Source organism: Lonchura striata, chromosome 3 (assembly GCF_046129695.1).
Source record: "Lonchura striata isolate bLonStr1 chromosome 3, bLonStr1.mat, whole genome shotgun sequence".
Lineage (NCBI taxonomy): Eukaryota > Metazoa > Chordata > Aves > Passeriformes > Estrildidae > Lonchura > Lonchura striata.
Window position 1 is genome coordinate 110,133,502 of NC_134605.1, and position 16,695 is coordinate 110,150,196.

At 39.4% G+C, this 16,695-nt stretch overlaps 1 protein-coding gene across 1 annotated transcript in view; it reads right to left on the reverse strand.

Annotated features, from left to right (window-relative positions):
- PKHD1 (PKHD1 ciliary IPT domain containing fibrocystin/polyductin) overlaps positions 1-16,695 on the reverse strand; it is a 232,400-nt gene that overhangs the window by 73,868 nt on the left and 141,837 nt on the right. Inside the window, exons 51-54 of the mRNA XM_077781772.1 lie at positions 11,744-11,881; positions 3,883-3,996; positions 3,167-3,254; positions 699-853 (exon numbers count right to left, since the gene is read on the reverse strand). Of these exons, the coding sequence (XP_077637898.1) occupies positions 699-853; positions 3,167-3,254; positions 3,883-3,996; positions 11,744-11,881 (495 nt within the window). The remainder of the gene's footprint in view (positions 1-698; positions 854-3,166; positions 3,255-3,882; positions 3,997-11,743; positions 11,882-16,695) is intronic.

Genomic DNA, 16,695 nt, shown 5'->3' on the forward strand with positions numbered 1-16,695 from the left:
TACTGGCTGGAATAAAAATCAAATTTTAACAATATTGATGAGCATAAAAAAAATCCTCAGTTTGAATGTTCAGAATTTGACTTGTTACTAAAATCCTTTTGTTTTGTTAAATAAATAGTAATAAATTTACTTTATAGGCTGAAATAAAAGTAAATAAGTATTAACACTGCATCCCTTTTTCTACAAAATTATAGATCCCAATCTACAATCTACAATGTGCAATCTACACAGAAAATAGATATGTGCAGAGCTTATGTTTGTTTAGATATTAGTTTATAAAAACATCATTTTCATGCCATGGAAATGATAAAATTTTGTATTTTAAACTTTATGAATATAATTATTTTGAAATTTGAAGAAAGGGTGAGGTTTAATTATTTTCCAGGTTTTTGACATACCATAGAAATTGTGCAAAGGGCCTAAAATCCTACATTTCTTTTTTCCGTTAAAAAAGGAAAAATTACTTTCTCTCTCTGTGAACCAGCTCAACTTGAAACACCAGAAAGTTTTCCCAAACAATTCAGCACTGAATTGATTCTATTCACAGAAATTCATGTTAGAATCTGCAAGTTAAAAAAGTACATGGAAAAAGAAATGAAGACACCACAAGGAAGTAGAATTGATTCTGTTGAGATATGAAATGGAAAGTCAATACTTCAGAAAAAAACTCTCAAAAAAAGTAAAGAAAAATTCCTTACCAATGTGCCTGTGCAGAAGATGATCATGAATTCTTATATTATGACCATGGACTTCTTTAAGTGTAACTACTTCAGTTTGGTGGGCTTCATAGGAGGAAGAGCTGATCACAATATCCCCACCTTGATCCCAATCTACTTCATCCTCAACAAAAATCCTGTAATAACATGATATAAACTTTGTCATTACAGTTATGAGAGTTAGGCTCACAAATTTCATTAAAAATGAACAGTTTTGCTCAGGGAGATCTGGGAAAAAAAAAAAAGTCCATAGGCTATGCTGTAGGAAAAGACCCTTTAGGGCTTTCTGCAAAAACAGATGTCTGAAATATGTGGGAGGAAATTAATCCTGAAGCATCAACTTCACACCATTGATTAACAACATATACAGTTCCAGTACAGCATTTCAGAGCTCACGTTGCCTCCAAAAGACATATCAGACCATTTTTGGTGCCAGGAATATTTTACAGAGCTGAAAGTCAGCTTTGGAGTTAGACAACAACCATGTGCAGGGTGGTTTGGCTGTCTGCATTTGGCAGTTAAGCTTCCACTAGAGCTTGTTGGTGCAGTCAGCAGTGGTTGAAAAGCAATTCAGTTCTCTGAATGGGGCACTTTGAGCAGGATTTGATTCCCTAAACAAGAGCACCTCTTGCTATCTGAGATATCCCATGGTGTCTAAAACATCAGCTGGTAGATGTGACAGGAGTGGTTCCTGAAGCATTCCTGGAGATAAATGTGCAAGCCATAGAGGGACCCCAAAATCATCTCATATGAGCCCAAAGACACCTCAAATGGACCCAAACCATCTGTTTAGGAACCCGAATCCTGCTCTTAGTAACTGAACACCCTCTAGGCACCAGCACTTAAAGCTCTGCTGGCTACTGAACATTGCACAAAGTCCTGCATTTATTTGTTTTAATCTTGAACTGAAGATCCCATTTTACAGTCAAAGTTGTATTTGTAGTTCAGGGGATTTTTAGCTTCACATAAGGAAATAAAAGTGTTTAGTAACAGCAAAATGCATAATGATCAGTGTTCATCTCTATTTGATAAACACTTTGTCCTGTTACAGGGTGGCTGCTGCTGGCCAGATGATGATCTAAACTCCTCAGGGAATTACTGAGGAAAAAGGGCACGTGAGTGAGTTCAGACAATGCCTCACGTTCAGTCTAGAGTGACAGAAATGCAGAGAGAAAGGAGATTCCTAAAGGGATGGTTTCAAGTTTTTCCAGTCTCTTTCCCCAATATTTTTCAAAGATGAGTAGGTTCCAAATGAGTACTTACTGTATACAATACCTGTGAATATTCAGTGGAGAAATACACCAAAACTTATTACTTTTTTTTTTCTTTTTTTTTTTTTGGGGGGGGGGGGTTAGTTTCTTTTTGGTTTTTTTGTTGTTTTTTTTTTTTTTGTTTGTTTGTTCTTGGTTGGTTGGGGGTTTTTTTTTGTTTGTTTGTTTGTTTTTTTTTTGGTTGGTTTAGTTGGGTTTTTTTAGCAATCACTGCATATCTTCTGAAATGGCAGAAAAGTCCTTCCTGAACTGGAGCTGATTCACACTGGAAAATTATATAGGCCAGCTCCTCTCCTTCAATAAAATCCACTTCCTTCAGCTTTCATTTTTCCTCAGCTTTCATATTCCAGCACTGCTTTACCTATTTCCTGTATTCAAGCACATTAACTCTTAGCTGACTATTGGTAGATTTTTTAATGAAAAATAGGGCATAGTTTTCTTTTTTTTTTTTTCCCCTTTATTTTAACAATGGAAAAGACTCTTGTGCTGTTAATGTACATGCATTAACTCCAAACATTTGTATCTTAGCACCTCATGATATTTCACATAAAATATCTGGGCAGCAACCCAGATCTAGCCTGGATCCATTTCATCCAAGTGTTTAACTGGCCTGCTCCAGTCGAACCTGCTTACTCTGATCTCCCAACTCAGTCAGGGAAGGAGAAGAATTTCCAGAGGGTGATTCTAAAGTTGGTGGATTTGGATCAGGATCAGCTACACAGCAATTCTTAAACAATTAATCTACACTGAACACACAACTCTGAGAGAGATCACAACAAATGAGCTCTGCTGGTGAGGTCTTTGTTCTTCCACTGCTCATCTTTACAGTCATTTCCCTAAATGCTGACACCTCTACCCTGATGGGAACTCTTCCAGTGAGGCTTGGTTAGGCCTGGCTAAAAGGGAGAAAAAGGAGGGAGGGAGGCTTGATTCATCCTTAGAATTTAGATTTCTTTACAATTAAAGTTAATCTGGGTTGGAAGGGACCTTAAGGTCATCAGCTTCCCCATCATGGTACAATTTTCTGTTACCTAGGCTGTTTTTTTCTGTCTAGGTAGGATTCAAACAGAGCCCATCACAAAGGGAAAGAATAATGTAACTCACAGGAATATTAAATACAAGTCATAGCAACAGGGGCCAAAATTTAATATTTGAAAGCATATTTGGCCAAAATACCACCTTTCATTGCCAGGAGCAACATTAGTTCCCAGATGTGTCCAAGGCATCTTAGGATAAGCACTATAAATTTGCACCTGTCCATAAACTCCTGGGGAAAAAAAATAAAAGAACAGAAGGAGGATTTCAAAGGTTAAAGAAAAAGAAGTTTGAGATGAACTGAAACAATAACTAAATATATGGAAATCTTTATATTTATTAAAGTATGTTTCTACATTTTATGAGAAGTGTAAGAACAGCACAAAACCTTCACTCAAAATACAAAGTGAAGGAGCAATAAGTCCTCAATAAATTGAAATGACCATTGCATGTGCAAGCAAAAGAGGGGATTTTACCACAGAATTCTCATTGACACAAATTAGAAGTAAAGGAATTGCAGACAATGATATCTATAATTAAAAAAAATTACCTAAGTAAAAAAATTAGGTAAAAACTCCAGGAATTAAAAGCACAAAAAATTATGTGGCTATTATTAATCTTTCTGGACAATGAACTTTCTTCCCCCACCCTGGAAAAGGGATCCAAAACCAGAGAACAAATCCAAAATACAGAAGATTTTCATAGAGATGATATGTCCCAGAAGATTAAATGTTAGCTCTAAAATATGTGCACCTTTGTTTGAGGTTTATTTGTACAATGTAGTAACAGTTTCAATAGTGGTAGATTTGGACATTACCAAAAATTAGTTCGCTGGAAAAAGTGGAATTCATGTTTCATACCAATACTCCCTGGGTGGACATTTATATCCTCCAGACGATCACAGTAAATCCCTTCAGAAGCCCGAAGAAGGAACAGCAGCTTTAAATCCCTTTCTAGGGGATGTTGCAAAGAACCTGGAATAAAAACAAAACAGCATCAAACCCACCACAAAAGTATCCATGGCCTCTGTGACATTGAAAATGGGAGGGAAATTAGGGTGAGAATACGTGTGAATCTGATTTTAAAGAAATATCTAAATAAACGAATTAATATTTCCTTTCTCAACCAGCTTTTGCCTTTTTGCTCCTTCACCCGTGGCAGGATAATTGTGCAGCAAGGGCGTGAAAAATGGAAAGGCTGAAAGAAAAAAAGTAGGGAAAAAGAAAGTGCCCAAGAAGTTTTGGTGTGTGCAATGGTGATAAGTCTGCACAGCAAACTGTATTCCAACATTGCCTCCATTTCTCTCACCAAGGGTAGTTTACAGTTTCAGAAGAAAATGGCCCAGAACTAAACAGATATTAAGGAGGAAAAAGTAGGACAGTTTTTGCCCTGGAGAAATGTATGCAGAGTCCAGTAAAGGAGTTCAGCGTTCCTTTAAAATTAGAGATTAAATCAATTATGCAACAGAAAACTGCAGCAGATGTAGAACTAAAATATATATATGTATCTGTGTAAAATTAGCTGTCCTGTCATGTTCTTTTAATATTTAAGAATTACTAGTTTGGAAAAGAGAGCTGATTTTGTATCCTAAAGAAACACTTTGCTTTAAGAACCTTTTTTTATTTATGTGAAATCAATAAAACAATTAATTGTTCCCCACCAGCATCTGAATGATAACTGAGGATATTTAAATTCTCTGTACACCTTTTTTTTTTTTTTTTTTTGAATGGGTAAAAGGCAAACAGTACAAGACTTGCATGTTCCCCATATAATATATCTCACCCCAGTGAGCACATATGTTCTCTGGGGACATGGAGGGAATTATTTTTTAGTGTCCATCATCCACCCAATCCAGGTTGGATTTCCTTGTTTAAATTCCCATAACTGTGTTTTGATCAGAGTAAAAGCAGGAATTAGGTTGTTTCCAAATACGCTTTCACAATTTTCCATGTTTTTTAGTCCTAGTTACAAAACATTTACTATTATAGTCAAGTCAGTTAAAACCATCTCATATATTCAATTATCAGCTCAGTTTTAAAGCAATTTTTAAGTAGGTTTCCAGACTTAACAATCATGTACAAAGGATTGGAAATGGGGATTCTGTAGGATGAACTGGAAGTTCTCCCTCCCTTAAAAGATTTACATCTACATTTACCTAAAATTTATAAATTTTAGTCCAAAAAAGCATGACATATTAAGAAATGTTACCCTTGTTAAAAAAAGCCAAAACCACACAAATAAAAAATACAGTCAGAGTGAGAAAAAAAGGTCAAAATAAAACTATTTATAATGGAAAATAAAATTAAATTTAAAAGGGGAGATAATATTCACAGAAATTCTGCAGTGGCTGGAAACTGTAATTGGCAAATGATGTAAAAGAACACAATAGTCAACAATCAGCAGAAAAATTCTCTTTTTTTTAAGCATATTTAGAAAAAAATAGGCTTAATACTTGCATATTGTCATTAGTCATTGATTTAAACCCACTGGAACCCCCAGTTCCATGGGTTTAAATCAATGGATTTCAGTAACTTGAATGCAAGTGCTAGCAGAGAGTTTTACAGGAAACCCTTTGGACTATTAAGGTGGACTTGCCAATAATTTTGGGATCACTCATGGTGTCTGAGAGTCCTTGAAGAAAGCTAATATTTTGCCAATATTTCAAACAAAGATAAAAGTAAAACCCCCAGGTAATTACAGGCCTGTCAACTTGACACTGATTCTAGGGGAAAAATAAATAAAAATGGAAAGTCCAACTCTGAACACAATTAATAAATCATTAAAGGTGGATGATATAATTAATGCCAATCAACCTGCTTTTACAGAAAAAAAAGGTCCTGTGAAACTTCCTTGTTATAGTCTCCTAATGAGATTACAGGTCTAGTTGATAAAGATAATAGCTTTGATATTGTATAATTGGGTTCTCCAAGGCACTTGGCTTAGTAGGAGAAAACTTTGTGATTAACAAACTACACGAGTACAGCAGGAACATGGCACACACTAATTTACAGCCTGAGTGAACTGGAATGGGGACATGGACTCAGCCAGGTTTGGTCCTGCAAATCCTGTGGCATTCAATGTTTTATTAGGAACCCAAACTTGTGGGAAGATTCTGGAAGTAAGCAGATAAACTGATACAACTGGAGAGAACAATTACAAGGATACTCTAGGAAAGCCAGCAGGAATTTAGAAGTGAAGAATTAGGAAAAAAGTGAAGAATGCCCTAGGGGACCCTGATTGAGCAAAATGGTTGGATTAGATGACCTTCAGTGATCCATTCCAATTTTATCCATTCTGTGATTCTCTAATATTGAACATAATAAGGCAAGAGGTTTTGAAAAGGTAAGAATCTCTCTGGGAATGAATGGAGAAAAATGAAAAACAAAGGTAAAAGCTGAGTAAGGTCTCAGATACACACTCTGGCTAAGTATAAATAGATTCCAGGAGAATGGCCCATGAAAATGAAGATATGGAAGAAGCAGCTATTTCAGCCTACTAATAAGGGGACTCCAAAATTGTTGATTCACACAAGTCATGGGAGCTGGGTAAATTTCAGAACCTTATGAAGTAACTAGCAATGAAATCACAGCTCTTGTAATAAGTAATTTTTTTGGATACAGCAAGTTGCCACAAACAACAGGAATCATAATTTCTGCAACACATAAGTGAAGGATCTGGGCTTTAAGTGTCCATCTTTGTACTTTGGATGTGAAAACTTCAGATTTTTTGTCCCACTTTTCTGTGGTGAGCAAATCCTACATAAGACCACACCAAACTGCCCCCATTCCCCATCCTGCATGAGATGAGTGGAAATGGATCCCCTTTCATGCTCCTACTCCAGCTGGAAGCCCTGGCAATTTGATGAGCAACCTGATTGATCATAAAGTGAAATATTAACATGCTGCTGGCAGAGAACCAGGAAAAAAGGATACTTGCAACCTGGAAATTGCCAAAAGGTGGAAATGTCTGGTGAGATGTGCGGAAAAGGTCAGGAGGCACTAAAGACAGAGGCAAGACTCCCTCAAAAATGTATTCTTCCAATTGCACTACACAGTGCAAAAAACCCCAGTCATTTATGATAATCCTGTGTTAAACAGCCTGATGTGTTAATAAATTCACCAATGATAAACACTGTCCTGAAGTGTGAGATGCAAATGTTGAGATGGTAACACAGATCTGTTGGCACAATGGTTTCTGCTGGTTCATAATCCTTCATCAGGTCTAACCCCTGGACAGGAGAAAACTTACTGTGAGAAAAATAGGAGGGAATAAACAGGAGAACAGAAATAGAGATGTGGTTTTTCTACCCAGATTTTCATTTTTTCTGGACTGTGGTCTGGATCTAGTTTGGTGAGTTTTAAAAGTATTTTCCATTGTTTTCATCTTTCGGTTCTGCTCCAGATGTTCCTCCTGACAGATTTTTGTTGTATTGTTTGGGGTTTTGTTCCATAGCAAAACCCATTCAATTCTTTCCTAGAATAGTGGGTTTTTCCTCCCTTCTAGCCTTCTCTTTTTTTCACAACATAACACTCTGCCACAGCTGTTGCATATAAGGGTAATGAAATCTCTGAGATATGATCTCCTCCCTTCACTTGGCAAACAGACTTTGCTGAGCATCTTACTGGGACCATCTCCTCCATCTCTGTTTCCAGAATCCAAAACTTCTTGGACTCTAAGTACCCAGCTATTTTGAAAACAGTGCCATACTTTCACCAGAAAGTCTGAGAAGCTTTTATTCATGGTCAATGCACAGCTGGACAGCACCTATTGTTGGTTCACTTCTGGAGCTTCCTCCAGGTGTTCAGGCTGCACTCTGGAGAGCAGCCAAGCAAGGAGACCTCACTTGGTTGCCTCTTTTTGCCAAATGTACAGAAGATTTCAGAAGTCCTCAGCTACACATTTCCACAGCTGTGGAGTAGGAACCAACAGCCAGAAGTGGGAGGTGAATGAGGAATAAGTGGTGAGACACGTAGGATGGGATCTGAGAGTCCCAGTGCCCTCCAAATCTTCTCTTGGATGGCAGATACAAGACAGGGATAAATGACTGAAGAGTGGAACTTTTATGAAGAAGTTGCAGGCAGGGGAGACACCTGAGGGTGCTCAGAACAATATAAAATCCTTATAATTAGGCAACTGAACCATATTTCTGGGGAGAATCATATACCTGCATTCGGGTTTTTTATGTAGATTTTTTAATTTTTTTAATGTTTTTTAATATAGATTTTCTCTAGTTACCTTTATCAACCAGTCCCACTGCAGGGGCTCCACTGGTTATACTGGATAGACCTCTACTGGAACAGCAGCTCATGTGCTGATGCCCACATCACACCTAAATTTGGGTGTCTTGAACATGTGAACCAAATCCCTTCCCTACATGGTGCAATCAGTTGAAAGAAACTGAATGGCTTAGAGGGCTAAAAGCCAAATAGACAGGCTGAGGGGTTCATTGAAGGGAATACAAATAGTCCAATGATCTTTTCAAACCACTTTTCTCTGTGATCTGGAATGAAAATGCATCTTGTTACACCAACAGAATCCCTTCTTCATACAAGTTGGACAGCTGTGCAGGGATGATGTGTGCAGGGTGGGACTCAGCCCACAGCAAAAGATGGGACCCACACAACACAGGTGCTGGAGAAGTTGGAAAAGACAGTAAATTGGTGAAATTCACTGGTGCTCTAATTACTGTTCTTTATTTACTGCTAACACATGGCCATTTAATGAAATACACTTATTTACCCTTTGACAAATCAGTATGGGGGCTCTTCCTGGAAAAGAGGGAGAAAAAATGCATTAGAGCTCTTACCACAAACAAGATAAGGGCATAAAAACTGTCTGGGGTTCCCTCTCCAGACAATCAAGCCATGAGCTAATGATGACCTTAGGCTTCTTGCTTCCAATGAGTGACATGACTGACAAGCAGCCATCAGGAGATATGTGAAGGAAAGAATGTGACAAGTTGAAACTAAAAGGAGAAATCCTATCTAGATAATTACTTGACGGGCTCTACTATAAAAAGCAAAAGTAGCCTGCCAGCAAAGAGCAGCTGAGTGCAGCTTAGTTCAGGAGGAGTCCAATGGATCAATGTGTGCCAAATGAACTTCAGCATTTTCTTCAGGTTTATTGAGAGCTGAGGGCTTTGCTCAGCAGTGGAACGGGGCACTTTCTGCACATATCATCTGATTTTTAATGCTTGTGGGTTAAAATGGACAGAAACATCTTAGCTGAGAATGGAAAAACAACTGTGATATGTTGAACTCATAATTTCTTACCTTGTTTGGGCACAGATGTGCTAATGATATTTAGCACTTTTCTTTTCTCTCTGAACCTTAAACTCTCCTTTCATAAGGTGGAAAAATAGCCAATTTTTACAGTATCATAGTGCAGAGAAATAGCAATAAATGGTGTAACTAAAATTCTACTGCAAACATCATCATAAAACACTTTGAAGGATAATGTGAAAGAGAGAAACTCCTTATCTTAGAGGTCGGACTATGGAAGTAGAAATAATCAGAAAGTTTCCCTGGATCCAACAACACTGAAGGTCTAGGAGCACACCGAGAAATTCCTGTGGGGGTAGATCCACACATTTTCTTTTGGGTTTTCCAAGGGTTCTGACAGAGCTCTTTGTGGATCTTAAATCATCTCACATCTTCCAGGGATCATAATTCACAGGGATTGTGATCATACATTAAAGATAAAAGTGATGATTGACCCTGCAGAGTGAATGGTATTCCAAAACTTCTGATTTCCCAACCATCACTATTTTCTCATCCCAGTTTACCTGTAAATTATTGTTTCTATAAAATTAATTAGGTTCTTGTTATGGTTGACAAACTCCAATTTTACACTGATTTTTTTTCCCCTCTGTTACATATTTGCCATCATCATTTGGTTCCTATGTATTTATGGTCATGATTTAACCTTCTGAATTGTTTTGTCTCTGCAAAGAAGTCAAGTGATCTGGAGGACACTAAAACCAGATAAGATGAATTTCTAAACTGATCATTGTTCTCTAGGAGTTTAAGGGAACAAAATACTCCAGCTTTACCAGAAAGTCTTCGTCCCAGGCCACAGAATTAGAAGGAACAGCATGTGGCTATAGATTGCTACACTGAACATGGAGAAATTACACAACAGGCAGGACCTGGGGATTTGCCTCACATGATGCCGACCTGAGATCCTGCTCAGGCAGTGCTGAACACTGATGTCCACATCTATTAAATCTGTTTACTAAACTGTCTCATTATCTATTTTGTGTCAGGATTTCTTTAGGGCGTGGTGGAGTCGGACAGATGGGCTTCAAAACCCTTCCTTCAGGCATGGAACAGGCAGGATTGGACAGATGGGATCCAAGACGTTACCGTAAGGCCTCGAACACATGGGAAGGGAAAGGGGAAGGGAGGAATAAACAGGCACTCCCAGCTCTACATGCAGGCAGAGAAGCCAGTATGAGACGTGGGAAACTTGCAGAGTCTCTACCCACCCATCATCTCACAGCTGAAACAAGGACAGCTCTCCAGGAGAGGCTGGACTGTGACTCAACAGCTGCAAATACCTGTTTGGCTTTTAATATGATTACTACTCACAGATGTGCTGGAGGGGAGTTTGTGCAGCAAAGTGCCTCAATGTTTTTTTAATAAGTGTTTAGCAATGAACACATGCTTTTTCTTAAAACCAATATGAAACCATATTTAAAGTGCAAAGGAGTAAAAGTAAGAAATGACTGACACTCTTTTAAGTATTTATATTTTTAACCTCCCAGATTAAGCTTTCCAACCTCTTTTTCCATAGAAAAACACAAGACAGCAAAATAACTTTTGTGGCCAGTGCTATATTAACTAAACAGTCCCTTGAGATTAACAACAAACAAATATTGAAGCAGACTTCCTCAGGAGGTGATTACACAAACAAATTCTCTTTTTAAAGTTCATGAAACCAATCTTGAGAAAGGTCAAGCTATGATCAACAATATGATCCCAGAGTCCTAAGGATTCCTGTAAGTAAATATAATGCCTGGCTTTAGAAACCTTGATATTTAAAGGGAATTATGTGAATAATTACTTCAGAGTGGAAAAACACAGATCCTGACTGTTGTAAATAATGTGGAACAGCCCCAGTGACTTTGGGGACTGTGGAACAGCTGGAAGTAGGGGCAAGGTGGGACCTTCCTGGGGTCCTGGTGCTCATCTGTACAGAGGGATGAGAAGAACAAGTGTGCTGAATCCAGCTGTTTCATACCACAGCAAGATTTCCAGGCATTCAGGGAATTCTTTGTGACTCTGTTCATGTTTATGTTGGCTTTAAATATTTCTGTGTCACAAAAAGTGTCCTATTAATGCCCATAGGCACCAGGCATTGCCTGAACACTAGGGTAGATCCTGCCCTGAGGAATTACTGTCTCATAAAGCAACCCCACAGGAAGTAGGGAGGGCTTTTACACATATCAAATAAAATCTCTGCCCCAGTGAAACCAGGAGTGAGGTGCAGATTGCAGTATTTGTAACACGTTGCCATTAAAGGAATAGGTAATTTGTTCAGTGGATAATCATTATGCTTCACATGGATCCTGGGTGTCCAGACTGCAGATATCCAGCCAGCCACGGGGCATTAGTTTGGACAGCATGTTTATGGTGACACTATAAGTCGTTCTCCACAGTTTTTTCCCTATCAAGAGCAGAAACAAACCCCAGGCATCCCAAAGATCAGCTGTTCACTCACCCACTCTCAGCACACCCCCCAGCACCACCACACAGGCTGCGCTCAGGACGTTGCTGGAGTTGCTGGGGAACTCAAGGGTCCCCAGGATGTAGAGTCCTCTCAGAGGGGGAAGAGCCACATCCACCAGGATGGTCCTGTCTGGGAAACAAAGGAGAGGATTGTTTAGGTCAATGGCAGCCTGACAACACTACTTGACAAAAAGTGTGGCGAGCTGGTGAAGAATGTCAGTTTGGCTTGAGTTTTATGTTATTCAGATTGGTTTTCACAGAATCATGGAATGGCCTGGGTTGAAAGGGACCTTAAACATCTTCTTGTTCCAAACTCATGCCATAGGAAGGGACCCCTTCCACTATCCCACGTTTCTCCAAGCCCTGTCCAATGTGGCCTTGGACATTTCCAGGGATGCAATCACAACTTCTCTGGCCAACCTGTGCCAGGGCCTCACCACCCCCTCAGGGAAGAATTTCTTCCTAATATCTAATGTAAACCTGCTCTTTTTCAGTTTGAAGCCATTAGTCCTTGTTCTGTCACACCAGGCCCTTGTAAAGAGTCTCTCCCCATCTTTCCCATTTTTGCCTCATGGAACTGGAGAGGACAAGAGCGTTCTTTTGAAGAGAACAAGAATAACAAAATGCCTCATCCCTGGAAGCATTCAAGGCCAGGTTGGACAAGGCTTGGAGCAGCCTGGTCTAGTGGAAGGTGTCCCTGCCCATGGCAGAAGGTTGGAAAAAGATAAGCTTTAAGGCCCCTTCAAATACAAACCCTTCTGGGATTCTAAGATTGATGGAAATGGAAAAATATCCATCAGTATCACCAAGGTGCATCATAGTACAAAGGACCTGTAAGTCCCTACCTTGTAAAGAATAGATCAGGGTGACAAACTGCAGCCACATACCATGAACTACCTCCACTGACTTTCTGTTACCACTTTTCCCTCTTTTCATCTTGGCTTTGCTCTCAGTTAGGTTTAGTGTATGAAAACTCACCTCTTCCCCACCATCCAAGAGGAAATCTTTGCTTACACAAAGACAACCTGCAGGAAGCCAGAGCTCATAGAACCACAGAATTGTTAAGGTTGGAAAAGAGCTCTGAGGTCATCGCCAGGTCCACCATGAGTTCCATTCTGCATTTATTTTCCCCTCTAAAAATCAGTTAGCAATGACCAGGGCAAAGCACCATCCCCTCAGATCCATAAGGAGAAAGCAAGGAAGATATTTTTCTATTTCAGAAAAGAGTGGAAACTTTTGTGGCTTGAGCACAATGACAACATCACTGCTGCTTCCTAAAGCTGCAAGTCTGCAGCCTGGGAACCTGTAAAATGCCTCTTAAGTGTTCCAAGTAGGACATGAGCAAGGGTGTAAATGGTGGATCATTTAGAGGCAGCCTGCTGCACAGAGGTGAATTCAACCCCCAGGGCCCATCTGATGCTCTTGGATGTCACTAAGAGCTTCTCAGTTGATTGCACTGGAAAACAGCTCAGGCCCTGAAACTGTGGTTTCCATCCCCTTTCATTATTGACAAGAGTAACAGTATGGTGCATCTCTCAGTCAGTGGGTGTTCCTGGAAGAAGGAAAAGCAAGGTGTTTCCCTAAAAAGGGGCTCAATAATATGTTCTAATAATGGCTTTCATAGGAACAGATTGCAGAAAAAAAAATCTTCAACATAATGGCAGCCCTACCCTACACAGAGATCTTCTGTGACTCTCATTGTTCTCATAAGCATTTATTACAAGGCATAGATATAGAAAACAGGAGAGATTAAGGAACACACATATTTTTTGGTGTATTTTGACAGAGGGGTGAGAATGGGACACTTGAAACTGGTTTTGTGTGGAATATAAGAACCATGAAGTGTCTTGGGAAGTGGTTCAGCTACTTAACACTTTCACTGCTGTCTGTGGACATTGGCAACTGCTGTGGATAAGAACACAAATGGCCATAAAATGAGTAGCACAGAGAAATTCCTTGCCAAAAATCATATTATCAGGGACTGGCTCAAACTATTTAGCACATAGGTTTAACAAAATTTCCAAGCCCTGTTTGCAGGAAACATAATCAATATAAGTCTGTGAAAACCTTCATGAAGTACACTCCGAAGTGGACTGAAAGAAAATATTAGTAGGCTGTCTTTAATAGTAGCATTTTCTAGTTTTTTACTCCTTGGTTTTGCAACCCTGTAGTTTCACAACCTCCAGGGAAAGGAAAATTTTATTTCAGGTTCTGTTTTCAGGATTGGAGTTCTGACTCTGCTTACAGACTTGTTTGTCTCCTACCTACATATTCCTTGTGAATCAATTATCCCACCTCTTCCTTTTCCCTTCTGTATTTTCATCCTTTCTCTCTGGCCATGAGCACCCTGAAAGCCCAGGATGTTTGCTCTCAAGGACTATACCAGGTACAGAAGCAAGCCATGGTTAGTCTGAACCCCTCATCCCAAAACAAATTCCCTGCATCCCTGAGCTGAAACATCTTTCAAGCTTCCAAAATTTTCACAGCATTCAGATGAAGTAAGTCTCTAAGGAGCAAGTGCTTTTTTTACCCCCCCTAAGTGTTACAGTGTTAGTACTTAATATATTTTTACAGGCATGAAGAGATTCCTGTCTATAATCTCTTTACAGGACAGGTACAGTCCCATGCCCTGCAGAGCTGTGGAAGGAAGGCTGAGGATGTGAGGATATGAAACAGAGAGGAGAATGAGGGGGAGACATTGTTAAAATGGTATCTCTCAGTCAGAAGGGGAATCTAGTTTGTGAAATCACAGCTCAAGAATGTGGCAAAAAGCTGCAGTTGACAAAGGCCATAAGTATATTCATCAAACACAGGCTGAAACATTTTTACAAGGAAAAGAAGCAGTGCTCCCAGGCATGCCATTTATATGTCACATTTCAGTCTAGAACAGAGATTTTTTGCTGAGTTGCAAATCTTTCTAAAAAAGGTTTTATAAAGGAAATGCTGACTGCTCTGTTACTGTGGCATCATGTGTGTGAGCCTTGAAATAGAGGAGTGAGAAATTCCCCCACTCAGAGATATCTCTGCAAACCTAGAGTTTTCTCAGTTTAAAAGGACAACACTCTGGGTGTGATGCTTGGGGTGTGAAGTCCTCAGAGGGGGAAATGTTCCTCTGCAGAAACAACAGAACACTCCTTTGAGGGGGGAAAAAGTATTTCCACACTTGAGGAGGAAAGCAAACAGATTCAAAGGCAACTTCCTTAAAGAAAATACTCATTTACCTCATAGAGGAAGATATGACTTAGCAGTTAAAAGAATAGACTTTAAGTCTCAAAGGATTTGCCTTCAGAGAAAGACAAACTGGAGCTGTTTTCCCACCTTTTCCCACCTGTTTTCATATATATATATGAAAATATTCATATAATGGCAAGAAAACACTTTCAGCAAACTATACCTTGAGCTTGAGAACAGGGCAATATTTCATTGTACATACGCTTTCTTCAGACAAAAAGCTCAGGTATGCCAGAGTCTTAATGTTCAGATGTACAATACTGAGAAGGCATTAATGACTCCAGCAATGACACAAAATGCCTTTGATCAACCACATTGCTGTATAAAACACCATAGCATGCAATTGAATGGAAATCAGGCACAACAGAGGAGCTATTATATGGGATACAGTACTCCAGCATTCATCTCTTCAAACAGAAAAACTTCAAAGAAAATCAAAATCAGAAAATGAAGAACAGAGTGAATTCCACCACTGGAGAGGAAAAAAAAAGGAAGATAGAAATTGCCAGAGGCTACATGATATCATATCAATACCCTTCAAAACAGCATTCCTTTGCTTGGAATTGTAACACATTCTCCTTCCACCCAGAGCACACTGCATCAGGAGTGTGCCACACTGAAAACCATAAACCAAAGCCCTGAAAATCCCAGGGCTTTGGGAATATAATGCCACTGCTGGCTGCTGGAATGGCATGACTAAACTCCTCTGGCTTGTTTTCCAAGGTGGTGTGGCTGCTGAAGCCTGATGCATGTGAGAGGCCCTTGTGGGATGGCTGTGGCTCTGGAGGATGAACCTCCAGGGATAAAAGCACAAGCTGTGTCAGCCTGAGCTGAGAATTTCCAGATCAGGCTGGAAGATACTCATATCCACCAGGGAGACAGATACTGATGGGAACTGTAGCAACACACCAACACTAAAAGTCACTTTTACATTAGGAACCTGCCTTTGTTGCATGTGAAAGTCATCCTTGCACTAAGTCTGTGAAGTGAATCAGGGCAAAAAAAGAAAGAACTTTGTAAACAACCCCAATTTCCAAGCTTGCCCAAATCTCCAGATGTCAAGCAGACACCAAGAAAGAACACTAAAACCTGGTTTCTAATATGTATTTTGCTAATATAGGCATTTTCTACCTTTTCAAACCTTCCTGAGACCAGCCCATGAGGTAGCCCTAATGTTGCAATTCTGCTTGTTTTTGTTAAATAAGCAAATTGAAGCCTTCAATAGCTAAATTTAGACAGTGCTCCAGTTCTACCAGTGAACTCTAGGAATCCACATTCAGTCAAAGATTTCAACAGTGTCTGACCAAAGTCTTCCCCTGTGCTTCTTCATACTAGAAATGAGCACTAAGCATCTATTATTTGCTTTTATGACCTGAAAACTGATCTATTATTTGCTTTTTTGACTCTAAAACTGTTCTTTGGGGGCTGAAAGGACTAAGCTAGTCATACACAGCATACGAGAAGCAAGCTCATGTTTTGGTTTTCAACCAGAAAATCATTGTAGATGACTCCCAGAAGAGAATTTTAAGTAACTAGAAGACAGCAAAGAGTAAGACACGGCTGCATCTTGCCAGGAGTGAATCATAGAAACTTCTTCTGATGTGCATATCAGCACAAAGTTTGTGTGGTTTGTAGAATATTTGTTCTCATGAGAACAAACTCTCACTGTTTTGAAGCCATCTGGAGTCATTTGAAGTTTAGCAGGGTCTGCAC